We start from the raw sequence: 12,466 nt of genomic DNA, 5'->3' as shown, positions 1-12,466 counted from the left end.
TGGCAGATAATAGAATATTTTATTTTTCCTTAATCACTGTCTAAATGGATTTATTAGACCCTACCAATGACAAAATCAATATAATGACAAAAACAATACGATATTTTAAGAAATTACTCACCCCTAGTGTTGACTTCCATTTAGATGATATATGAGAAATATAGGAATAAGTTAAATGATGCTTAAAGGAAAAAACCCAGCCACTGATGATCATGACACTGACATAAATTTGATAACAATTCAATGATATGAGAAAAAAAAAGTCAGTGAGATGGGATTGCTTAAGATAAAAAGATATTTAAAATTTAATAACCAATGTAGTGTGAAAATCTTATTTGGATACTGATTTGAACAAGTCAATCATAGAGATATTTTATAGACAATGTGGGATATTGATTATAAACAGAGTACTATTTTTATTGGCAGTTATTATGACTATCATTGTATAAGAAAATGTAACTGTTTTTCAGAGTTGTATAACTGAATTATATAAGACAGGAGATTTAAGTTTTGCTACAAAATATTTAGCAATGTAAAATAAAAAGAAAAAAATGGGATAGCTGATACAAACTAATCAAAACTACGATGATCTTTTAATGGAAGTAATGGAGACATGTAAATGCACTTTATTATTCTTTCTACTTCTCTGAATATTTGAAGATTTTTAAGATAAAATTTTAAATAAAAGAAATTGTTACTCTAGTCATATATAGCAGTGCTCAGTTAGCCAGTTGAAAATATTAATAGATCCCTGAAGTCCCAAACATACTTCTAAATTGCAACTCTATATAGCAGGGTTTCATCATTTTTTGGCAATCTCTGACATTAAAAAATCCAATTTACAAGTGTCTGCAAATGTGAATTGCTACAGTAGCCACACCATCCTCAGCTTGTGAGGTCCTGTAGCCTCTTGAAGTAGAAAATATGGTAGTATTGCCACATAACAATGCTGCATCCCTCCATGGGGCAGGTGCCACCATCTCATTAAATCCATTGTTAACACACCTGAAAGAAACAGTCATTGCCTGCCATCCTGCTGCCCAGTTTCTAAGGGATTCTCAACTTTCTACTATGGAACTGACAGAAATGTTTTCATGCAAAGGATATATTATATTATGCGTGTTAATTTAAGTCAGTCAGTCTCTCTCTCTCTCTCATTCTCTCTCTCTCTCTCTCCCTCACTCTCCCTCACAAGAGTCTATCACCATTTTTAAAGTTATTTTCATGGGAAATGTATTATGAGCTTCTAATAACAGATTTCTTGATTAGTTCATTGAAATGAACTTATTTATACACAAAGGACTATATATTTTTTTAATTTCAGAAATTCAAAATACTGTGAATATATAATTCTTGATCAGACTACAGTCCTATGAAATAAGGTAATATGCCACTAATACAATATTAATAACCAGTAATTGGGAGGAGAGTAAGTAGAAATAACCCTGTATTTTATTGGAACCCACGGCTTTGTTTTTGGTGGAAAAATATTTGTTGAGAAGTAGAATGGTGATGGAGAACAAGAAAGTGGGGCTTTCTCAGTAGTCAGAACACTGAAACCTGATGCTTTGGTTGGGCTTTGGATCTCTGGCAGAGAACCAGTTGGGAAAGGAGAAAAACATTTTATCCTTGTTTGTCTCTGTGTGCCTAACATATGTTACAAAAACAGACAACAAAAAGCGGTGGAGAGTCTACACTAGCTGGGGTCTGCTACCCAGATGCACTTCTAATCCTTGGTCCTGGCATGTGTGCAGCCAGATATAAAGCCACACAAATGGCGAGCGCATTCAGATGATCGGAGCCTTGGCTGAGTACATTATTTTTTTAATGTCAAGCTCTTTCCCTCAAAGAAAATCTTTTGCTCCTGCAGGCTAAAGTATGATGATATCAATATTGAAAGTTCCTTTTTCTTTTTTTTTTTTTTAAGTTAAAAGCCAAGTACAACACAGGCAACCACAGTTAAATTTCCTGGTAGTGCTTGTGAGTACCTTGGAGCTGGGGAAGACCACCTCGGTGTGGGAGATGATTCATCATTCAGACAGCCCAGTCAGAACCTTGCATGTAGAAAACTCTTATGATTCAAAAGTCAAGGAGAAGTCATTAATAATTAATAAGCGTTGAGCATAACAACTCAATTATCACCCACTTTTATAAATTCAGTCATTTAGCAATTCAACCACATCTAACTCTGAATCATTTCCCGAAAATATGTTACTGTGGAAATAATTGCAGTTATTTTCTTTTAAGAAATCATTTATTTGTCATATGCTTTTTTAGATTTAAATGAGTGGATTTAAATTTTGGAACTTTAGAACATATAGAAGGCCTACAAAATAATATATCCCAATGTTATTACTTAAAAAAAAACATAAAATTGAAACTCAGTGAAATTAAATTACTAGTCTAAGTTTAAACAGCTTGGGAGGAAGCCCTAAAGTCTTCTCGGTTTCAGTTCAGGAATCTTCTCTTTTTCTATCATTTTGCTTTTAAGAGATATAGAAATTTTTACATCAAATAAAAATAATTTAATCTTTTAGAACTTTAATGGAAAATGATAACTAAATGCTTTTTGACTACATTGCTATTAAAAGGAATCCAGGCATTTATAAGGAGCTCAGGGATTTCAGCTTCTAAATTGCCCCTTATGGTATTTTAGGCACTTTTGGTGCTTCTCAGGTCTCCAAAGCTATGGTCTAAGTCTTTATTATTATTATTATTTTAATTTTTCAATTACATTTGACATTTGATATTATTTTATATTCCTTTCAGGTGTAGAGCAGACTGGTTAAACATTTATATTATTTATGAAGTGATGTCTTATATCCTGTAGTTTTCTGTCAGGGTTTTATAACCTGAGGATCATGGATGCCTAGAAAGGCCATGGATGGGTTTTGTAAGGTCAAGAACACCCTGAAATGTCATGCCACATTGTATGAATATGTGCCTATGGGTATTTTTCTGGAAGGGAAATTATCCTTTTTATCATGTATTGAAAGGAATACATATGTCCCCAAAGGTTAAGAACTAATGTCCTAAACAGAGAACTTTAGATTATTTACTTTGCTCATTTTATTTATGTTTTTAAGTTCCATATTATTAAATTTAAGTGCCAATTTCTCACCTAAACTTTGAAAATAGTAACATTTTTTCTGCCTATTTTGAACATTGAAATCAACGTTTTTCCAAAAAAGTCACTTCTTAATCTATTTTTACTTGTATAATAATAAATTATTATAAGTGAATGAATAATAAAAATACTTTTATAATAACAAGTTTCATGCATTCCACTGATTAACTTTTATTCAGCAGAAATGCTCTGGATCATTTGCTGAACTGTTCACAAACTCTTCATTTCTCCCTCCACAATTTATGGTAGGAGTGAAGAAGAAGAGTTAAATCAAAATATAAGAGAACAAGGGCTATGAGACTAAGCCATCTTCTCACAAATCATTTCCCCTTATTAAAAATAAAATAAATTTAAACAAAAGGCTCTTCATAATGAACTAAATGAAGTTCAAAATATTTAGAATTTAAAGCTGTTCGCTATTCTTTAAGACTAATTTTCAATGTTCTTTTTCTTCAGCCTCTAAGACCTTACTTAACCTCCCCATCTTGACCTGTTGAAATCCTGCTCTTCCTTCAAGACTGGATGATGGGACAGTCTATTGATCATGGGCAGGTGAATTTCTTGAATTATTTTTATGTTCTCTTAGTACAGGTTTGTGCGGGCTTCAGTTTCAATGAAAGGAGACAGAGGCAAAAAATATAGTTTCCATATCACCAAGTGATTTCAAAATTTCTTATGAGAACGAATTTAACAAAGCATGTGAAGGATCTATACACTGAAAACTATAAGACATTGTTAAAAGAAATTGAAGGAGACACAAATAAATGGAAAGATATTTCATATTCATGGATTGGAAGACTCAACATAGTTAAAATGGCCATATTTCACAAAGCGATGTACAGATTTAATGCAATCCCCATCAAAATCCCAATGACATTTTTTAAAGAAACAGAACAAAAAATAATCAGATTTGTATGGAATCGCAAAAGACCTTGAACAGCCAAAGCAATCCTTAGAGAAAAGAACAAGGCCAGAGGTATCACATTCATTGCCTGACTTGGAATTATACTACAAAGTGACAATAATCAAAACATGTTATTGGCAGAGAAACAGATACACAGACCTATGAAACAGAATTGAGAGCCCAGAAATAGACCCACATATATATATGGGCAAATAATTTTCAAAACAGGAGACAAAAGTATACAAGGGAGAAAAGAAAATCTCTTCAATAACTAGTGCTGGGAAAATTGGAGAGCCACATGCAAAAGAATGAAACTAGATTGCTATCTGTCACCATACACCAAAATTAATTAAAAATGGGTCTAAGACCTGAAACAATAAAATCACATAGAAGAAAACAAAGGCACTAAACTCATGGACCTTGGTTTTAGAGAGGATTTTATGAATTTGATCTCAAAGGCAAGGGAAGTAAAAACAAAAATAAATGAATTGAACTATATCAAACTAAAAAGCTTCTTACAGCAAAAGAAACCATCAACAAGACAAAAAAGGCAACCATTAGAATGGGAGAATATATTCACAAACAACACCTCCGAAAAGGGCCTAATATCCAAAATATATAAAGAACTCATACAACTCAACTACAACAACAAAATCCAATTAAAAAATGGGCAGAGGACCTGAACAGACAACTCTTCCAAGACATACAAGCGGCCAACAGACATATGAAAAGATGATCAACTCCAATAAACTATTAGGGTGCAAATCAAAACCACAATGAGATACCATCTCACACCTGTTAGAATGGCTATTATCAACAAGATAAGTAATAACAGTGTTGGAGAGGTTCTGGGGGAAAAGGAACCTTTTTTTTTACACTATTGGTAAGAATACAGTCACTATGGAAAACAGCATGGAGTTTCTTCAAAAAATTAAGACTGGAATTACCATATGACCCAGTAATCTCTCTTCTGGGTATCTATCCCCCCAAAATTTAAAAACATTTTTCCATAAAGATGCATGCACCTTGATTTTTATTGTGGCATTATTCACAGTGGCTAAGACATGGAAACAACTGAGGTGCCTTTCAATAGACGATTGGATAAAGACATACATATATACAATGGAATATTACTCAGCCATAATAAAAGAAGAAATATTGTCATTTGTGACAACATGGGTAGATCTTGAGATTATCAGGCTAAGCAAAATAAGTCAGACAGAAAAAGTTGAGAACCATATGATTTCACTCATATGCAGGATATAAAACTAAAAGCAACAAACCAATAAGACAAATAGTGACTCATGGACAGGGACAACAGTTTAGTGGTTACTAGAGAGAAGAAGGGAAAGGAGGGAGGTAGATAACGGTAAAGGGGGTCAAATATGTGGTGATGGAAGAAAATTTAACTTTGGGTGGTGAACACATAATGCAATATACCTATGATGTATTATTGAATTATACACTTGAAACCTATATAATTTTATTAACCAATGTCACTCCAATAAATTGAATAAAATAAAAATCACTTAGAGTTGAACTCTATAAAGCATCAAAATAAATATTCTAAATTAATGCACTGTCTGAAATTATTTTTTATAAAATTAACTTGTTTCATTCTATACTTTTCTTAATTTTCTCTAATTCTCCCAATTGAAAAACATTGACTGGTTAGATTTTTGTAGTTAAGAGTTCGAAACAATTAACTAATGGTCAAGTTGGAAGACAAGACAGTTTTAACAAAAATATTTAGTTAATTCAAGATAAAATTATTTTGTTTGTCTGAATTGCTTGGATTGTTTGTCTGAATTGCCTCCTCTCACTCACTATGACTAGTGAGATTGAAGAGATTTCTAAATCTAATTTTTTTAAAAAAACTATTTTTTTGTTAAATTTTAGAATAATACTGGGAATGTCACATTACATTTCTACCTTTTGGGTTTTTTTATTTTCAAAAGGGGACTAAAAATACTGTTTTATTAAAAGGTCATAGGAATATTTATAATCACTTACTTTTCAGAAAGAAGGCATGTGCCTATAGTTAATTACAATGTCCTTTCCAAATAAGAGATGTTTACAAATATTCATGCTTCCTGTCTGAGAGGGAAAAATCATAATAGAGAAAATATGTCCTAAGAGGCATGTGTTTTACAGAATCTTCATTATAAAAATGAATGTGCTAACAATATGATAAATGCTGACAAGTAACTGGGTTGGGGGTGAAGTGAAATGAAATCTCCATAGTAGGAAAATGCCTGCGTTTAGATGACTATAGGTTAGAGTGATGACATTGACTCTAACTAGTCAAGACTTTTCTTTATAGCATCATGCATGATTGATGTTCCAGAGGGACCCATACCACTGTGGGTCTCCATGTTTCATTGCAGTCAGTATTTAAGGGAAATACTAAGCCATCTCCTAATACATTTATCATCTGATGTAAAAATCATTGTTATCTTACATTTAACTGAGAAACATATGCTTGAAGTGCAGTCTTAACTGGCAAAACTTTTCAGGTATTTTAGTGGCAAGATTCGATGCAAACCCAAACTAAAATTAAGTAGAATCATAGTTATACCATGATTGGCTGACTTTTTCCTGGCCAAATTTCCTCCCTTTATTCCTCCTTTCCTTCCTCCCTTCTTTCCTTCTACCCCTCTTTCTTTTTCATTCTTTCCTTTTTTTCTTTTATCTATCTATCTATCTATCTATCTATCTATCTATCTATCTATCTATCTATCTATCTATCTATCTATCTCTGTCTGTCTATCTATCTATCATCTGTCTATCATCTATCATATATATCTAAACGTGTGTATAAGAAATTTGGAGAATCTTTTATTCGGAAAGATCTTTACAATTAACTATAGGTACATGCAAATCTTTTTGAAATATAAGTGGGTTATAAATATTTCTATGATCTTTCAATAATATATTCCAGTATTTTAGTTCCATTTATAGATAGAAATCCTGAAGTACAAAACTATTAATGCATACTAGTATATTTATCCTTATTAATATATTTATCACATTTGTTAAATATTAAACATATACTCAAATGCCAATCAACAATTAAGTACCTACCATTAAGGGTTTTTTATTAACACTAAAAATAATCTGTTTCAAACCATTAAAACCTGTATTTATTAATCTTTATCAAAGTCTCTTACTAATAGCTACTTGCATAAGCAGAGCAAGTTTTTCATTATCAGCTAGTTTATTCATTCTGCAAACATTTATTTAATTTACTAGGTTTTAGAAGTAAAAAGAAATAAAGTGACACACAGTCACTTCCCTCAGGAAGATTATTTATAGTCCAATGAACTCTTCAACAGAAAGGTAAAACTATTTCAGATAAAAGATTTTACAGAAAAGTTATCTTTTTCAATTATTTTGTGTTCTTTTGGGAAGGATGAGAAAACCATTCAATATTTTCTTTGTAATTACTATATTGCACAGTCCAGATTTTTAAATTTATAATCAATTTGAATTTATAATTGGCACAAGAATTATATAACAGGAAGCAAATGAGTTCATTTTCCAGGTCACAAGCTGAAAATTACCATTAGTAAATATACATGTTTTATTTTGCTCCTAATCATGCAGCTTTGCAAATAGTCCCATTGATTGCTTCTGAAAAATGTTGAAGATTCATCCTTGTTCATAAACTTCTTCAACTAACTATGTGGAAATCAAAATGACCTTATGTGGGTTTCATTTTGTCAATAGGTATTTACTGAGTGAATATTTTATGCAAAGTACTGTGTTAAGATCTTGGAAAGATCACAGAATCAACAATAAAAATTATAATTTAGTAGCAGGTAATTTAGCTGTTTTTTAATTTAAAGGTATAATGAGCGACAATATCAGATTTTATTGTTTGAATATATATATAGAAATGGTTTTCACTTTCAAGAAAATCTATAGCAATTCCTCATTTAAAGCTTTAGAAAAAGGATAAATTCATGAATGCTATGTTAATATATTAAAATAATTTTACATCTGAATTATCTGATCTTTAAACATTCACTGTTTTTCTCGTTAAAATCTTAATCAATCTGAACATTTATAAATAAATTTATATTGTAGTGCATTCAGTGATGAAATATAAAAATAAAATCTTAATTACAACCCCCACTAGTTCTGCTGCGTTAAATCCAGACAATACACTCAAGTGTTTAGACAGATGGCAGTGGTGGCCATATTAGCCTATGATTTCTCTACAGGGAAGCAACAGAAAGCAAAGCTCTTAGGATATGTGCTTGTCTGCTTACTTTCACACTGTGAAATCCTCAACAAGTGCTGATTTATTCACAGCCAAATGTTTTCCTATATGATTAGGCAGTTTTCTACTTTAGTAAGCATGTAACATGGAGGTAGCTGAATTTCCACACGAAGGAGTAAAAAAAAAAAAAAAAATATTTATAGTTTGGAAATAAAACAATCTGGAGGAAGAAGGACTCTTTGGATAATACAGAGCTTCATAGGGAGTAAATTTCTGATGAATCTATACCAAGGATTAAAGCTTAGTTTTAAGAAGAATGAGACTAGGCTATGTTTATACAATAAACAACAGATTTAAAGGACTGCATTTATAATATATTTTGAAGGCTGATTCTTGTCATTTATGATTGTATTATTCCTCAAATAAGAGGATAAGAATTGAACAAGTTAGCATTTTTTTTTTTAATTCATCTCAGCTTACATTTTGGATAACACTTTTGACTTGGAAAAATAAATGTTGAATGTGTTTTTTCAAAGGTAGGTAAATTCCAAGTAACTATTTTTTAATAACATCTATTAAATTGAAAGAAGGAAAATTGGAAAACATTTATAAGCATAACCTTATAAAACTTCATTGTGTGTAACGCCATTTTATTTTTACCGGTTTGAGCACTCTGTGAGAAAATGAACCACATTATTATTAGTAGTAGTAACATTATGTTAAAAGAAGGTAATTGATAAATTGAGAGGTTAAGAAGTTCTTGTTTAAAACTCGTCTTATAATGCATACTTCAAATATTTGACTCATTATAAAACTCAGTACACTGTGACTACCATTATGATTATATTCCCATTTCAGTTGTGGCTCCTGTATTCAACAATCAACAAATGTCAATAGATTATTGACAGCATACCTGGCACTGTTTATGTTAGATACTTTCATGAATAAAGGTATAAATCAGCATTTCAGAGCTTACAATCTCATATGGCAGATCTCCTGATTGTCACCCATTAAAAATATTTGTATATACTAATATTTTAAAGTCAAATATTATAGAATAAAATCTCAATCAGGAGGTTAGATGCTACTAGTATCTGTTTTTCTTAATTTCACTTGCCCTGTTTTATTAGCATATTTTCCTTCTAAGCACAAGCTAAAGTGTGTCTCCTCCCCTCATCCTTTTAGGATTTTTTTAAAAACAGTACATCTTGTCTTAGTCAGTTTGGGAAGTTATAACTAAATACACAGAATCAGTGGCTTAAACCAGGAGTCTCAAATCCTTGGGCTGAAGACCAATACCAGTCCTTGGCCTGTTAGGAACTGGGCCACACAGCAGGAGGTGAGCGACAGGCAAGCGAGTGAAGCTTCATCTATCTTCATAGCTGCCTCAGTTCCAGATCATCTGGCATTAGATTTTCATAGGAGCACTTGTCCCCTGTGCCAAAAAGGTTGGGGGCCACTGCACTAATGTACAAAACTCTTAGCCATTATATCTTACTACTGTTCTCATTCCTGAAATGTCCTCTCCAGTTCTGATAAGTAGATCTGCATCTTATCCCTTGTGTCTGAAAGCCTCAAATTCCAGTCTTTTCATGGTAGGCATTTAAAAATGATAATCTATGAATTTTTAGACAGTATACTGAAGGAAGCTCAAAATTTTGTGAAGATTTTTTCCTTTGAAAAAGACTCACTAGAATTCAACAGATTCTTGAAGGAGGCTGTGATCCTCAAGAATATTAGGGGTACCACTTGAGGTCGGAAGACTGGAATAGTCTGTCTGGTTAAGAATAGGTGCTCAAGACGTATTTTTTGAATATATAAACTTCAAAGAGATTTAGGTACTAATAGATTTTTAAAACACTAAAATTTTATACATAAATAAATATGGTGGGGTGAATTATTTTAGAAGATAACTATAGAATACAACAAAAGATCATTTATAAAGAGAGTATATGTAGGATTTGAATTGAGGATAGGCTACAAGAGAGATCGAAGAGTCAAGATGTTACTAAGATTTGATCTTGATGTTGACTTTAGGGAGCAATGAAAGCAAAGAACACCTGATATGAGTCATAATGAAATATGTCTTAGACATGTTGACTCAGGGTGGTGTCAAATATTCCTGTGAATGTGTTAAGTGAGACATCGGAGACATTGATCTTGATTATTTTTAATATTCTTTTTTATTTTTCTGTTAGAGTTGGCATACAATATTATATTGGTTTCAGGTGTACCACATAATGATTATACACTTACATAACTTACAAAGTGATCACTTTGATAAATCTAGTACCAATATGACACCATACCTAGTTATTATAATATTATTGACTCTATTCTTTATGCTATATTTTATATTCCCATAACTATTTGTAATTACCAATTTATACTTCTTATTCTTAATCCCTTCCTCTTTTCACCCATACTCCCAACCCTCCTTCCATCTGGAAACCCTCAAAATGTTCTCTGTATCTATGAGTTCCTTTCTGTTTGGTTTATTTTGTTTTTTAGATTCCACATGTAAGTGAAATCATATAGCATTTGTCTTTCTCTGTCTAACTTACTCCACCCAGCAAATACCTTTTAAGACCATCCATGTTGCTGCAGATGGCAATATTCCATTGTAGGTATGAACCACCTCTTTTTTATCCATTCATTCATTAATGGACACTCAAGTTGCCTCCATATCTTGGCTATTGTGAATAATGATGCAAACAACATATAGATTCACATGTCCCTTCAAAGTAATGTTTTGGGTCTTTTCAGACAAATATCCAGAAGTGGGATGACTGGGTCCTTCTTTGTCTCTTGTTATAACCTTTGTTTTAAAGTCTATTTTGTCTGACATTAGTATTGCTACTGAAGCTTTGTTTGTTGGTTTGCTTCCATTTTTATGAAATATCTTTTCCCCTACATTTACTTTGTCTCTGTGTGTGTCTTTTGATCTGAAGTGAGTCTCTTGTAGGCAGCATATGTAAGGGTCTTGTTTTTTTTTCACCCATTTATCCATCCTATCTTTTGATTAGAGCATTTAATCCATTTATACTTAAAGTAATTATTGATAGATATCTTGTTATTGCCACTTTATTATTCATATTTTTTATTTTTTCTTCCTTCCTTCTTTCCTGCCTTCTTTTCTTCTTCCTCCTCTTTCTTTTCTCCTCCTCCTTCTCCTTCTTCTTATTTTTCTTCTTCTTCCTCCTCCTCCTTTTTCCTCTTTCTCTTCTTCCTTTTCCTCTTCTTCTTCTTCCTTTTCCTCTTCCTCTTCCTTCTCCTCCTCCTCATCCTCGTCGTCCTCCTCCTCCTCCTCTTTCTTCTTCTTCTTAAAGAAGTTTCTTTAACATTCCAGATATTACTGGTTTCGCTTTTTCTTGTCTGGGAAGCTCTTTATCTGTCCTTCCATTGTAAATGATAGCTTTGCTGGGTGGAATAATCTTGATTGCAGGTCCCTGCTTTTCATCACTTGAATATTTTGTGCCATTTTTATGTTTTCTATCTCATTGTTAATGTTCTCACTGAATCCATCTATTCTTCTCCTGAATTTGTTAAGCATCCTTATAACCAGTGTTTTGAACTCTGCATCTGGTAGATTGCTTGTCTTTATTTTGTTTAGTTCTTTTTCTGGAGCTTTGTTCTGTTCTTTCATTTGGAACATGTTTCTTTGTCTCTGCATTTTAGATGCCTCCCTGTTTCTAAGTATCAGGTAGGGCTGCTATGTTTCCTGGTTTTAATAGAGCGGTCCGATGGAATTCAGAGGCAGAGTCTTCCCTGGTCACCTGTGCCAGGTGCTCCAGGTGTGTCCCTTGTATGGGTTATGTGTGCCCTCCTGTTTTAGTTGAGCCTTGGTTGCTTTTACACATTAATGGGAGAGATTGACCCTTGGCCAATTGGTTATGAGGACTGGCTGGTGAGGGGCTGACCCTATGAAGCAGAATTTACTTTAGTAGTATTCTGGTACCTGCTCAGGCTGTCCTTTGGGTGTGCCATCCTTAGATGCAGCCCCTGGTGGTGCCTTGGCTCAACTGGACGCCTGGCATGTCAGCCGTATGGCTCTTGGTAGGGGCCCTTCTACAGGCCAAGTTTATCTGCAGCCTGTGCCCTGCCCAAGGTCACCTGACAAGAGTCACCAAGCAATCTGCCACCACTTGAGCTGGGTTTGGAGGTGCCTTGAGAGGTCAAACCACAAACAGAGGCTATATGCCACTGGTGC

At 33.0% G+C, this 12,466-nt stretch overlaps 1 protein-coding gene across 1 annotated transcript in view; it reads right to left on the bottom strand.

Annotated features, from left to right (window-relative positions):
• Positions 1 to 12,466, bottom strand: part of AGMO (alkylglycerol monooxygenase) — a 307,596-nt gene that overhangs the window by 159,050 nt on the left and 136,080 nt on the right. Inside the window, 1 exon segment of the mRNA XM_011364559.1 lies at positions 8,917 to 8,929. Coding sequence (XP_011362861.1) covers positions 8,917 to 8,929 — 13 coding nt within the window.

Source organism: Pteropus vampyrus, unplaced genomic scaffold, assembly GCF_000151845.1.
Source record: "Pteropus vampyrus isolate Shadow unplaced genomic scaffold, Pvam_2.0 Scaffold4, whole genome shotgun sequence".
Lineage (NCBI taxonomy): Eukaryota > Metazoa > Chordata > Mammalia > Chiroptera > Pteropodidae > Pteropus > Pteropus vampyrus.
Note: the sequence above shows the minus strand (reverse complement) of the source record. Positions and strands in the feature narration are given on the sequence as shown.